The sequence below is a fragment of the Carex rostrata genome, chromosome 9, assembly GCF_964058835.1.
Source record: "Carex rostrata chromosome 9, lpCarRost1.2, whole genome shotgun sequence".
In the NCBI taxonomy this organism is placed as follows: Eukaryota; Viridiplantae; Streptophyta; class Magnoliopsida; order Poales; family Cyperaceae; genus Carex; species Carex rostrata.
This window is the reverse complement of record NC_135926.1, coordinates 3746292-3761096: the sequence shown is the minus strand read 5'-3', so window position 1 is coordinate 3761096 and position 14805 is coordinate 3746292. Positions and strand designations below refer to the sequence as shown.

At 32.1% G+C, this 14805-nt stretch overlaps 2 protein-coding genes across 2 annotated transcripts; both read left to right on the top strand.

Annotated features, from left to right (window-relative positions):
* The first annotated feature begins 6113 nt into the window (after nt 1–6113).
* LOC144559617 (pectinesterase 31-like) lies at nt 6114–8606 on the top strand. The gene is made up of 6 exons (XM_078308682.1): nt 6114–6506; nt 6880–6984; nt 7080–7157; nt 7610–7797; nt 7885–8058; nt 8325–8606. Exons 1-6 carry the CDS (start codon nt 6264–6266, stop codon nt 8485–8487), a joined length of 951 nt encoding a protein of 316 aa, XP_078164808.1. The 5' UTR covers nt 6114–6263; the 3' UTR covers nt 8488–8606.
* A 1344-nt stretch (nt 8607–9950) lies between these two features.
* On the top strand, nt 9951–13847 carry LOC144559616 (pectinesterase 31-like). Its single transcript, XM_078308681.1, has 6 exons — nt 9951–10633; nt 10947–11051; nt 11148–11225; nt 12504–12691; nt 12791–12964; nt 13503–13847. Exons 1-6 carry the CDS (start codon nt 10391–10393, stop codon nt 13672–13674), a joined length of 960 nt encoding a protein of 319 aa, XP_078164807.1. The 5' UTR covers nt 9951–10390; the 3' UTR covers nt 13675–13847.
* Nucleotides 13848–14805: the final 958 nt, after the last annotated feature.

The window sequence follows — 14805 nt, the reverse complement described above, 5'->3', positions numbered from 1 at the left end:
AAAAAAAAAAAATCAGGTTCGGTTAACGGTTAAGCGAACCAACGAATCCGGTTAACCATTAACCGGACCCAAACCAAATTTCCGGTTAACGGTTAACCGGACTCTTTTAAAGGGTCCGGTTAACCGTTAACCCGAAATTTGGTCCGGTTAACCATTAACCGGTTTGGGTAGATTTCAAATTCCACAGCCGGTTCGGTTATTTTTTAAAATTTAATTTATTTTTTGAATATAAATAAAAAAATCGGGCTGGTGACACTTAATGTTTTTTTATTTATTGAGAATTTTCATCCAGTGCCGAGAGGGCAGAGCAATAAAGGCTGTAGGATTTGAAGCTACGCAATAGAAAATCGCACTCTAAGCGACTGAGTTAGACCTTCCTTCTTTTATATAGGTTTCTATAGGAGAAAGCGCTATTGGTGAGGTGTAGGCGAATTCAGTGTCATCTCGACTGAGTGGTGACTATCCTGGTTCAATTTGATTCAATGTTCTCTTTTTCTTTTTCTCTAAGTGGTGACTGTTCCGATTCGGTTTGATTCAGTGCCTCTCGGCTGTGAATGCCTCTGGGCGACGTTGAATTCAGAAAGAAGAAGATGTTTCGTCATCAAGGAAGAGCTCGACGGGGCGTAGTTCGCGAGCTATGTAACTCGAAGAAATTACTGCTGTACTACATTCTCAAAAAAGAAAACCGGAAGGCCCGCCTACTTGCTATTCAGACGCGAATAGACCAATTTGCATTATCTGACTTCACGTATTTTTAATTTTTTGACATAGCAAATTAGATGATTGTACAAGTAGCTCAATGTATAGATTTTAATACTTCTTTATTTAAACAAAAGAAACTTATATAATAGTCATTTTGTAAATAATTGGATCAATACAATTGCCTACGGACTTTCAACTAAAAAAAAATGTGTTGCCGAAGCAAGAATTGTAGTTAGCCAATATTTTCAATGCTACTAGAATTTAGCAAATAAAGTGTGAGCAGTACCATAATCGAAATTAAATAGTAAATACTGATGGGCAGCAAAAAAAAAAGCAACCAGAACTGAGAATTTGTTGGAGAAATATATAATAATTTGTTTTGATCATTATATCTGTATTGACATTTAACACGTATGTTAGTGTGCCAATATAGTTTTTTTTTGTGTCGGTTATAATTTCTAAAGCTCCAATAGAAACTAATTGCCGATTTTTTTTATTTATATAAAAAAAAAATTAAATTTCAAAAAATAACCAAAGCTGAACAGATTTCGAAATCTACCCAAACTGGAAATTTTTTTTCGATAATTCAGTCCAAAACCGGAAAAAGTTTCTCCGATTTTAGAATTCCAAAACAGCGGCTAAAAAAAAAAAAAATTTTTAAATTTTTTTTCCGGTTTCAACTTTTTATTTTATTTTTCATTTAAATAGAAATATTTATAATTTATTTATTTTTTATATTGAAATATTATAAATATTTAATATATCTCTTTGAAAATAGATGAAATACTATATAATTTGATTTATTAGAAATACTGCTACAAATAATCCAAATCGACATTTTTCATGCCGAATTTTTTGCGGTTGTAAGAAAAATTAATATATTTATTTATGTGTTATTGGAAAAAAATAAAAATGTTTGGATTCTTAGTTATTGATCCCCGTTCAAAAGTCACTTATAAGTAAATACAAAAAATATTGTCATCTTTCTAGTACATTTAATTTCTAAAAAGTGGTATCTATTTTTGAAAAAAAACAAAATTTTTAAGTTATTTAATAGAAGGATCACAATATTTTCTGTATTACCTATAAGTGACTTTTAAACCGGAATCAATAACTCAGAATCCAAGCATTTTTATTTTTTTTTCCAATAACTCATAAAGAAATATATTAATTTTTCTTACAACCGCAAAAAATCTAGCATGAAAAATGTTGATCCGAGTTATTTGTAGCAGTCTTTTTAATAAATCAAATTATATAGTATTTCATCTATTTTAAAAAAAAAATATTAAATATTTCTAATATTTCAATACAAAAAATAAATAAATTATAAATATTTCTATTTAAAAAAAAAATCTGAAAAAAGAAAAAATAGTTGAAACCGGAAATTTTTTTTACGGTTTTTTTTAGCCCCTGTTTTGGAATTCTAAAATTGGAGAATTTTTTTCCGGTTTTGGACTGAATTACTGGAAATTTTTTTTCCGGTTTGGGTAGATTTCAAAATTCTGTTCAGCTTTGGTTATTTTTTGAAATTTAATTATTTTTTTGGATATAAATAAAAAAATCGGAACTAATTGCCTCAGAATATATAATAACAGAATTCAACAATAATTATTAAAATAAATCCTTAAGGCTTACTTTAATATATGAAAACATTTTTAAATGAATCTGTAACTGGCTGTAGCATCCAATAATCATATGTCATGATTTGTTTGTGTTTAATGTAAAATTTGAGTAAGTTTATCACGTTTAAATTTAAAACGTGTCAAATTTGTATATAAAACTTTGAATGTTCCTTTGTAAAATTAGTTGGCACTACCCCCATCGACAAAATATACGGCGATGTTGCTTCTGAATTCATTTTGAAGTTCTGTAGATAGTACTATGCAATTAGCTTTTGATAAATGAAAGTGAAGAGGATTGAAGTGCTGATAGAAGAGAAACACATAAAAATTGTTTGTGGCTAATTACAAAGAATTGTTCATGCAAAAGCATATACCTAAATCGTCAATAATTTCCAGACATATTATATTTTGAGTATAGTTTGGGTGATCATTATTTTGGATTTTCAATGAAAATGTTAACACCTGATCTCGAGACAATATGGCATACAATTGTCCACTAGAAAAAAATCGGACGAGGAAGATAAGATTCTATTTGAACTAGTTACCAAAAAAGAATTCAATGTATTTGTTCGAGGTCGAACTTTAAAGATAGAAAAATAATTAAATCTACACGAGGGGCCGCCATTTTACTATTAGAGCAAACATGACTCAATCGATTCACGCACTAAATTAATTTAGGCTTATCTCAAACTAACTTTATGTGATTGATTTTATTCAATTAATGTGAATTTATTTACTTGATTTCATTCCTAAAATTTTAAGTTCTAAGTTCTAAGTTCTGTTAATTTATTTAGGCCTCATATTTAATTTTATGGAAAATATTCCAAGGCTTCCCTGATCATTATAACTTATAAGCGAATAAAAAGGGATAGACCAGCGTGAGACTCAAGCAAAGCTGCCAAAGCATCATATTCTTATTCTATTTTATAAAATAAAAAAAAGGAAAAGAAAAGAGCAACTCATAATTTGCAAATCGACCGGTGGCAAATAAAAAGCAAGAAATTGACATGGTACAAACTATGAATTAAAAAGAGGGCATGGTACAAACTAAGTATAACGTGATATAGATTTTTTTTAATTACTTTTAATTAGTTATTGCATGTATATGACCAAGCTCATGTTAGAAAATAAAATTGAAGAACAAGGTAATATGATAAGAACAACATTCCAAAAGTACTCGATATTTACTAAATAATCTGTCTCACCACTAGCCGATTTTTTTATTTTTACCCAAAAATATTATTATTTTAATTAAAATACCCAGCTTTTCGCCGGAATTTTAAAAATACCCAACCCGTGGAATTTTTCCACGGGTTGAAATTTGAATTCCCACCGTGGAAAAATTCCAAGGGCCAGACCCTTTTTTTTTTTTTTTTTTTTTTTTTTTTTAAACAGAAATTTGTATTTATTTTTTATTTTTTGTATTGAAATATTAGAAATATTGGATATATTTCTTTGAAAATAGATGGAATACAATATAATTTGATTTACTAGAATGACTGCAACAAATAATCCGGATGAATATTTTTCAGATCGGATTCTTCGCGGCTGTAAGAAAAATTAATATATTTCTTTATGTGTTATTGGAAAAAAATAAAAATGCTTAGATTCCGAGTTATTAATCCCGGTTCAAAAGTCACTTCTATGTAACCTAGAAAATATTATGATCTTTCTAGTACATTTAATTTATTAAAAGTTATATCTATTTTGAAAAAAAAAAAAAACTTTAATTTATTTAATTATTATTATTCAAAAGTTATATCCACGGGCTAGACCCAAATTTTTTTTTTTTTTTTTTTTTAAAACAGAAATTTGTATTTATTTTTTATTTTTTGTATTGAAATGTTAGAAATATTGGATATATTTCTTTGAAAATAGATGGAATACAATATAATTTGATTTATTAGAAAGACTGCAACAAATAACCCGGATCAATATTTTTCAGATCGGATTTTTCGCGGCTGTAAGAAAAATTAATATATTTCTTTATGTGTTATTGGAAAAAAATAAAAATGCTTAGATTCCGAGTTATTGATCTCGGTTCAAAAGTCACTTCTATGTAATCTAGAAAATATTATGATCTTTCTAGTACATTTAATTTATTAAAAGTTATATCTATTTTGAAAAAAAACAAAAACTTTAATTTATTTAATGATTATTATTCAAAAATAATTCTCAAAATAGATAAAACTTTTAATAAATTAAATGTACTAGAAAGATTATAATATTTTATAAATTACATAGAAGTGACTTTTGAACCGGGATCAATAACTCGAAATCTAAGCATTTTTATTTTTTTCCAATAACACATAAAGAAATATATTAATTTTTCTTACAGCCGCGAAAAATCTGATCTGAAAAATATTGATCCGGGTTATTTGTTGCAGTCTTTCTAATAAATCAAATTATATTGTATTCCATCTATTTTCAAAGAAATATATCCAATATTTCTAATATTTCAATACAAAAAAAAAAAAATAAATACAAATTTCTGTTTAAAAAAAAAAAAAAAAAAAAAAAATTTGGGTCTGGCCCGTGGAATTTTTCCACGGTGGGAATTCAAATTTCAACCCGTGGAAAAATTCCACGGATTGGGTATTTTTAAAATTCCAGCAAAAAGCTGGGTATTTTAATTAAAATAATAATATTTTTGGGTAAAAATAAAAAAACCGGCACCACTAGACTTGAAATTGACATGCATCAAAAGAAAATAAATAAGAATCATACAACTACACAAGTTATTTGGACGGTAATTAGGCCGTTATAACTAATACGACACCATCCAACATTTTTTCACAGAGCTATTCATTTTAAACAAACATTAGGTCCTACGATTTCAAATCTAACCTTTTATTTTTTAAGTATTACGAATCTATGTAAAAATTATTTTTTATATATGAATCTCAAAATAAACAAAAAGTTGATTTGAAATCGTAGGACCCTACAATCCTTTTTAGGATTGTAGCAGATTTATTTCCTAGGTAACATCTGGTTGGGGCATTAAACGAACAGTTTTCGTTAAGCCTAGACCAGTAATTTTGAATTCATTATATTTGCGGTTTTTTTTTGACCTTTTCTTCTTTGGTTCTGGTTCATCGGCATTCACATTAAAATAACGACGACTATCAATTGTCTATATAGAGCATGATCAGGTAGACCCCACTTTACAGCGATCGATTACTTAAACGCCTTGTCTAGTCAGCATAATTGAAAAAGAACCATAGACGCCGATAAGCGGCGAGTCCGTATCTTCTGTGAGATAAGATATTATAAACGAGTTAGGCTAATATGACACTAGTGTTATATCAAACTAAATAACACCACATCTTAAATCTTTAGATCTGCTTTAAAATTTGTACTATCCGCTTTTACTGTTCAAGCACTTCATTTTGTACAAATTTTAAAGCAGATCTAAGAATTTAAGATGTGGTGTTATTTAGTTTGATATAACACTAGTGTCATATTAGCCTAACTCATTATAAACAGCATGTTGACAAATCTCTCACAACATGTTTCTACCGTATTTATACATAAAAATTGGTGAGTCCCATATTTTAAGCGCTCTGAGTTGTTTTAATCTGCTACATAGGATCTTGATTTTTATTAAAATCCCTACCGATTCGGAACCTCTGAGTGTTTTTAGGAAAATGTCAACTGTTTAAATACGCTCTACACGAATCTTAAAGCAAAAATAATACTGGCACCTGCGGTATCCCCGAATAGGAACCGTACACGTCGGTCACGCAAAAGTTGGGATATCTCAGAGGATACGCACTCAACCCATACTCGCTTTCTTTCTCCTCTCTTCTCCAGTTTAAAAACCCTCCATGCTTCCCAGTTCCCACTCGCAACTGAACTTTTAATTGTAAAAGCAGATAAGAGAGAGATCAGGAGAGAGAGGAGGCGCACTGTATAGTCTGTATTCTATTAGAAACGGAAATGGCGCAACGGGTGGTACGCGTGGCGGCTAATGGTACCGGGGAATTCACGAAGGTGCAAGACGCAATCGATTCGGTACCGCTCGGCAACCGTGTCCGTACAGTCATCCTTCTCTCCGCTGGAGTGTACCGCGAACCGGTTTATATACCTAAAACGAAGAATTTCATCACTTTCCGTGGTCTCCATCCGGAGACCACTATCATTTCCTGGGATAACACTGCCACCCGAATCAATCATCACCAGGTGTTTCAATGTCATCTCATTTTCATTTTAACTTCAGAGTTTATTGTTTTGTGATCTTGTTTTAATGTTTCTCTTGTAATAGAGTTTCACATCTTATTAAAGCCTTTTTAATTTTGGTCCTTTTGTTAGAGCGTTTTTAATTTTGTGTTGCTAGCCACCTTCGATTTTAGGAATACATTTTCGTTGAAATAAAGGAGGCTATTGTAATTTTTTAGTAATCAAGATCATATATTACAAAGCTTCTAGAGATAATACCAACTGTCAAAAGAAATTGTTCCGATCTCTAATGTAGTGGATAAGAACAAAAATATTTTGAAAATTATAAAAATGTGAAATTGTCTCTAAGCTTTTTTAAAATTATGTTCTTGTGCAGTCGTCTCGTTTGATAGGCACTGGAACTTTTGGCTGTGGGACCACCATTGTTGAAGGAGAAGACTTCATCGCAGAGAATGTCACCTTTGAGAATTCTGCACCTCAGGTGCATGTTTTTGCATTTTTTTAAAGCTCAAACTCTAATTTCATTTTTACCATAAGAGTTGTATTCAATAATCTTTTCGTGGTGTGACTTGACAGGGTTCGGGGCAAGCAGTTGCGATCCGTGTCACGGCTGATAGATGCGCATTCTATAACTGCCGATTTCTTGGATGGCAGGTAATAACACACTTTTGATTTTGGGTATTCGGAAAAAAAAAAAGAAACCCTCTTTAACTACAAGGACCAAGCTGATCTAATATTCTTCATGTCACTTGGATTTTTTGCCCCCGCGATCATTTTAGTGAACGATGTCATTGGTTGATTTAATTTGAACTAGAGTATTTAGAAAATGATAGACAGGACAAATAACACAAGGAGATGAGGTATCAAATGTATGAACTTGAGCGGAGGTTATTAGGGCTCCAGGAGAGTCTTAACCGGTCTGGAAATTTGCTGTGATTACTGTATCAAGGATAAGGTGGTCAATTTGTTAACTTCTAAGTTCTAGCACCTATGTTGCACTGATGCTTGTTTTGTTCTCTTTAAACAAATACTGTAGTCTGGTTGTTTACCGTATGTTTATGTTAGTAGAAGTTCAATTTAAATAGAAAGATCTTTATAACATGCAGGATACCTTGTATTTACATTATGGGAAACAATACTTGAGAGACTGCTATATTGAAGGGAGCGTTGATTTCATATTTGGAAATTCGACTGCACTTCTAGAGCACTGTCACATACACTGTAAAGCCCCTGGATTTATTACTGCTCATAGCCGCAAAACCGCACAAGAAGGGACTGGTTACGTATTTCTCAGGTATACTTCATTTGCTGTTGCCTTACCTGGCTAAGAGAATGTTACCATAATTATATTTATTTACCTATTTTATTTTATATAATTTAGATGTGTCATTACTGGATCTGGAGGCACTGGGTACTCGTACCTTGGACGGCCATGGGGGCCTTATGCGAGGGTAGTTTTTGCCTATACATGGATAGATGCATGTGTAAAGCCACACGGCTGGCACAATTGGGACAAAGCTGAAAACGAGAGAACTGCTTGCTTCTATGAATACAGGTAATCATTTCTCTAAAAGAAACAGTTACAAGACATGCAAATCCTTCTTTTGACGAATGTATGTTTCTTGGTTTAGCATACCTTTAATTTTTACTATACGGTCACAATTGCTTCTTTCACATCATGTACTTTGTTTGACCTGTATATAACTTAAGTGGTGCTCTGAGCGATTCTTAAATACAGGATCTGATTTTGACTTTGTTTGGCTCCTCTGGTCTATGATTATGGAAACCTGATTGTATCATATATCTTTTAATTCTTTGTAGATGCTTTGGGCCCGGCTGTGGGGTCTCAAACCGAGTTATGTGGTGTAGAGAATTGCTCGATGAAGAAGCGGAGCAGTTTCTCTCACACTCCTTTGTTGATCCAAGCCCAGAACGGTCTTGGCTTCTACAGCGCTTGGCTATTAAAATTCCAGCGTCTGCCTAGGTCAATTCTTCCTTCTCACGTTTGAACCCCAAAATTTTATAAATAACTCCTGTAATGGATTAGATACATTGTTTATCTATTTAATAATTTTATTTTCTATCAAATTGAGTGACATGTATCTGGATTGCATTTTTGTTTGCTAATGTTTTCGGATTAGCATGTACGTTTTATTTCATATTCAAAAATATTAAATTTGCTTCCAAGTTATAAGTGAATTATTTGATCATCTTGATGATGATCAGGCACTATTAGAAAAAGGATTTTTATATCGTATTGCAATTCTATTTGAATTTCTACGATAAAAATTAAATGAAAGCCTGGACATTTGATAGAATTGCATGGTACACGATAAAATATGTATATGATTTAATTTGACTAATTTTCAATTTTGTCTGAATAGTTCAAAAAATAGGATTTGCATAAATTTTTTATTTTTTTTAGATTAGATTTAAATATTCTAAAGTTACGTTGACTGCACAATGCAGAACAATATGATATGCCTATGGCTCGCTATTTGGCATTAACTGAATGGTACATGAAAAATAGTGAGGAAGAATTAATTTGCCGTTTGGATAACAAATGTCAAATGCAATACAATTATCAGAAAGATTTTACATTTTTGTGATTTTGGTTATTCCGCTTGATAAAAAATAGTGCAGGGTGATTGAAATTGTCTACACTCCAATTTTGGGGTGATGAAAGTCCTTGAAAATTGCTGGGTTTGTACAACAACTTCACCTACTTTTGCCATTGTTATTATTATTATTATTATTATTATTATTATGAGCAATCCTAGGTGCTATGGATAACATAAGGCCTGCGTGCTACGGCCTCAAAAATCTATTGTATAGACTCCAAACTTCGATTTAAGTAGCTCTGTAAATTGATTAAATAATGAACTTGTAGAATACCAATTTTTACTATTTTTGGAACTTTTTTTTACTATTTTTATGATTTATTAAAGATGGCAAAAAATAGCTCAAAACAAAGGCAATTTTCTTTTATTTTTAAGCCATTTTTTGCCATCTTTCATAAATCATAAAAAATATTAAAAAAATTTCAAAAATAGTAAAAGTTGGTATTCTACATGTTCATTATATAACCAATTTACTGAGCTACTTAGATCGAAGTTTGGAGTTTATACAATATATTTTTAAGGTCGTAGCATGGAAGACCTTATGCTATCCATAGTACCTAAGCCTTACTCTATTATTGCTATTATTATTTTATTACTATCTACCTTGACATTGTGACTCCGATTGAGTTTCATTTCTAGCCTATCACAACTTGTTTGGGGACTAAAGGCTTGGTTATTGTTGTTGTTGTTGTTGTTGTACAATGACTTCACCTCTTCTCCCTTCCTCTCCCCTCCCGCATCGCTTTGATTTCCCTCTTCTGCTGAGCAGGTGAATGGATCCGGTCAGGTCTGATCTTGATACTTCTCCCCTTCCCTCACCTTCCTTTCCTCTAAAGATCATGTTCTGGAGCTAAGTCTTGAGGCATGCTCAACTATTGTAGGATATGAGAGTAAGAAATTATAAATATGATGAACTATAAATCTAGGCACACTTACATATTTAAGGTAAAACTGAAATAAAATTCATGATCATTTGCTAATAGAAAGAGCTAGTGATGTTGCGAACTTCGTATTTACAAATGCCAAAACATGGATAGCAATTTACTGTTTTTGATTAGCTGTGACAGCTATTAGAGCAATTTACTGCCTATGAATAGGAATTTACAGTGATTGCTGCTTTAGATAGATTATAGTGATTGTTGCCTATTAATAGGAATATAAAGTGATTACTGTAGCCAGATTAAGATAGGTAGAAAATTTGTAAAGTTTTTGAATTTAGAGAAAGAGAGACCAAGAGAGATCCACCATAGCAATACAGAAGCGATAATGGAGCAGCGTGTGGTGCGTGTTGCAGCGAATGGTACCGGTGACTATGCGAAGATACAAGACGCAATCGACTCAGTACCTCTCAATAACTGTGCTCGTACAACAATTCTCATTTTCCCTGGAGTGTACCGTGAACCAGTTTATGTACCCAAAACAAAGAATCTCATCACATTTCGCGGGATCCTGCCAGAGACCACTATCATTTCGTGGGATAACACTCATGCCCGTATCAATCACCACCAGGTATTTCAATTTTCTCTCTCATCTTTCACATTAGAATCATGCTATTTCTTTTGCCTTTCATATGTTCTTGATAAATGTCTCATATTAGAAACTTAATTTCTCTCTCTGATGTCTGTAGCAAAACAAATGCGCTAGTTCTGGCACTTGCCTTAGTTTCTTTTTGAGGAAATAACATTTTCTTATATAATTTAGATCATGCATTATATATCTTATGTAATTAGAAACAGTATCAATATAATGGTTATGATTTTTTTTGGAAAATAATGAAATGTTGAAATTTCTCAAAGACTGTATTTATTATTTTTCTTTTTAGCCACCTGATGTGATAGGTACCGGAACTTTCGCCTGTGGGACCGTCATTGTTGAAGGAGAAGACTTCATTGCAGAGAATGTCACATTTGAGAATTCTGCACCTGAGGTGTTTAGTTCTCTTTTTTTCACCATGACATCTAATTTCAAAATTTTCCACAAATGTTGGTATTGGTAATAATCTTTTCATGGTATTCTCCAACAGGGTTCGGAGCAAGCAGTTGCATTCCGAATCACAGCCAAGAGATGTGCTTTGTATAACTGTCGATTTCTCGGATGGCAGGTAATTATCTTCAATGTCTTATTTTCATTTTAATTTTTACATGTATTTATGGAAGTTCAAGTGAAATGGCACCTACTGTTGTCTTTCAGAGGCATCTCTTCTGTAGAAGTGGACAACAACTGATCTAAATTGATGTTGTTCATATAATTTTATCTCAGAAAGAAGCGGTCGAACTTACTCTTTCATTTTTACTGACTGACTGTATTTCATTTCATTTTGTCCATCCTTTTGTATTTCTTTTTGCTTTTCTCCTAGGCCCAATAATCTGTTGGGTGATTTTCTGTATCGCCTTTTAATATTATCAAAGTCCATGAAAAAGGGGTGCACAAATATACTAGTTATGTGAATTTGTGCACGAGTTTGGTCTGGACAGATGAGACAAAAGAAGGCGAAGGGAAGTTAGGTAGTAGAACAGGAGGAATTTGGTGGATATATATATATATTTTTGCCTCTAAGAACAGTCTATATTACTGGTAAATAGTAAATTTATTCTTCTAATACTGATCATTGCTGTAAATTTTGTGTAAAGCATAGTAGGAAATATCGGCCGATACCGATATGGATCGGTTGATACATATCGGTATCGGCCGAGTCCGATCCGATCCTGAGCCGATCCTCACGTAGCAAATCATAAAGAAAAAAAAACCCCGATCCTGAGCTGATACTCCGATCCCGTATTGGTATCGGCCGGGACCGATCCCGATCCCGATAATTCCTACTATGGTGTAAAGACATTGTTGAATGTTGACAACTTTGCACCATGAGCCCAAAATCCAAATTAAACCAACCATAATATCAAGTTCAAAGTCGGGCCCATCTTCTAGAAGTTAGATATTATTAGAAGACTAAATATTTTGTTTAAATATTTTTTTTGGGATCATAGATATTTTTCAAAATATTTTAAAGAAAATAATAATTTTAGTACGAAATGTATTCATGACAAGTACAAATAGAGTCTTGACTCATTTTACATCAAGCAAAAAACTATTTTTTTTTTTCACAAGAAGAATATTATATAAGTTGAAGATTTAATAAGAGATTGTAGTTAGATATTGTGCTATGGAGATTCAAGTCATATGTAGTAGATAGCATTTGTGATGTAATATATATATATATATATATATAATATAATAAAAATCTATTTTGAATTTGTGTATCTTTCTACTCAACAAACATATATCAGAAACTATGGTTTATTTTTTTCCTTCTGCAAACGTATAATTCATGGTGTTATATTGCTGGGACTTAATTTTAAAGTCAAATCTCTATAACACGCAGGATACCTTGTATTTACATCATGGGAAACAATACCTGAGAGACTGCTATATTGAAGGGAGCGTTGATTTCATATTTGGAAATTCGACTGCACTTCTAGAGCACTGCCACATACACTGTAAAGCCCCTGGATTTATTACTGCTCATGGCCGCAAAACCTGTGAAGAAGAGACTGCTTACGTGTTTCTCAGGTGTTGCTTCCATTTTCTGTCATGCTTTTTTGGGCTAAGAGAATGTTACTGTGGTTATATTTCAACATATATAATTATATAATTTATTATTTAATTTAGATGCGTGATTACTGGGAATGGATCCTCTGGGTACTCCCATCTCGGTCGTCCATGGAAATCTTGTGCGAGGGTAGTTTTTGCTTATACATGGATTGATGCTTGCGTAAATCCAGCAGGATGGTGCAAATGGGATGGAAGCGAAAATGAGAAAACTGCGTGCTTCTGTGAGTACAGGTAACAATCTCTGCGTACATTTAAGGAAATAGTTAAGAGAACTGTCTTCGTCATGACCATGTTGGAAAATATTTTTATTATTTTCTTAAACGAGGGATTTATTATTCTATGCAGAATTTAGTAATTATATTCTGAAAAATCAAATCGAGTAAATTGGAAAATAAATTAAATAAAGTAACTTCGAGATAAGTGTCTACACATGTAGGGTTAACCTCTTAGTGTCAAATTGGATTTCATGTTTGCAGATCAAAATATATTCATTTCGAACAAAAATGAAGTCATACATCAAATTTTCGACCAATTTAGCATAATATTTACAATTGTTTGGAAAGAGAATTTTGCTTTTCTTTTATTATTATTTTTTGGGAACTTGGGAAAGGAATGAAACTGGGCTTATCGAATTTTTGCATATGCATCACTCTCTCTAGTTCTCTTCTATGTTTGCTTGTATAGCACCAGTTTGTATAATCTATGTTCTCTCACCCTTTTATTTTTAGATACGAGCCCTCATGAGTTAGTCTTTTTAATTTTTCTGTAGATGCTTTGGCCCGGGCTGCAGTGCTTGCTGTGGTAAAAACCGAGTGACATGGTGTAGAGAATTGCCTGATGAAGAAGCCGAACAGTTTCTATCGCTATCTTTTCTTGATTCAAATCCAAAAGAGCCTTGGCTTCTCCAACAAGCGACTAACAAAATTCCAACATCTGCTTAGGCAATTTTTAGAAATTTTTTATATCCTGAGTGCCTGGATAGTTTTCAAAACAATGTAACGACAATAACTAGATGATAAGAACCAAATGGCAGTATGTTATAGCCATTATAACAAACATTTACCTTGCATCGTTGTACTTATTTATTTAATTTAATTTCCTACATATTTCTCAACTCTAGTAAGTTTTTTTGTTTTTACCTAAAATCTTAAATATCTCACTATGTCAAAATCTATTTTGCTCATTCTGTGAACTCCAGATCATTTATATTTTTATTTCTCTACCTTTATGTTCCTTCTAATTTTTTCTGTCTAATAATTGTGACTTCCTCTATTATAAATCTCCCACTAATTCACAATCCCTCTCTCTCCTTCCTCTGAAGATGTGCACTATTTAATTAGAGGAAGATGTGCACTGTTAAATTAGAGAAATAGAAAGGGAGAGAGTGAAACAGCCGAGATTTTTATTTTTACCCAAAAAATAAATTATTTTATTATAAATAACCAAAATCACGACAACATTTTATTTCTATCCAAACCGTAAATAATATTTACGATTCGAAGTCACAATTCAAACCGTAAATAATATTTTAAGTCTGATTGCATTTTTTTTTCCTATTCTCTTTCTCTCTGCAAATTTGTGGGCCCATTATGAGTTTCTTTCCTCTCCTCCAATCACGTGGAACTCTCTTAATAGGTGATATATGAAGGCACGGATCGAGGTCTAGATGTGTTTCTTGTGCTTAATCTTATCCGTTGATCTAGCTTGGATGAATGGCTGGATGGTCTTAGTGAAAGGTAAATTTTCAGAATCTTTACTAGCCTACACGCTGTACTGCTTAATAAATGTCATGATTTTTGTTCTCTGATCTCGGTGTATTTAAAATATTATATTAGAACCGTAAATAATATTTACGGTTTGAATTGTGACTTCGAACCGTAAATATTATTTACGGTTCGAATTAAGAATTCAAACTGTAAATATTATTTACGGTTCGAATTAAGAATTCAAACTGTAAATATTATTTACGGTTTGGGTAGAAATAAAATTTTGTCGTGATTTTGGTTATTTATAATAAAATAATTTATTTTTTGGTTAAAAATAAAAATCTCGGGTGAAACAGTGTGAGAGAA

Bases quoted from the DNA above. Each gene is read 5' to 3' on its own strand.
- LOC144559617 (XM_078308682.1), top strand. From the start codon at position 6,264: ATGGCGCAACGGGTGGTACGCGTGGCGGCTAATGGTACCGGGGAATTC. The intron at 6,507-6,879 runs GTGTTTCAATGT...GTTCTTGTGCAG, and splicing joins CCCGAATCAATCATCACCAG to TCGTCTCGTTTGATAGGCAC. The intron at 8,059-8,324 runs GTAATCATTTCT...AATTCTTTGTAG, and splicing joins GCTTGCTTCTATGAATACAG to ATGCTTTGGGCCCGGCTGTG.
- LOC144559616 (XM_078308681.1), top strand. From the start codon at position 10,391: ATGGAGCAGCGTGTGGTGCGTGTTGCAGCGAATGGTACCGGTGACTAT. The intron at 11,052-11,147 runs GTGTTTAGTTCT...ATTCTCCAACAG, and splicing joins TTGAGAATTCTGCACCTGAG to GGTTCGGAGCAAGCAGTTGC. The intron at 11,226-12,503 runs GTAATTATCTTC...TATAACACGCAG, and splicing joins GTCGATTTCTCGGATGGCAG to GATACCTTGTATTTACATCA.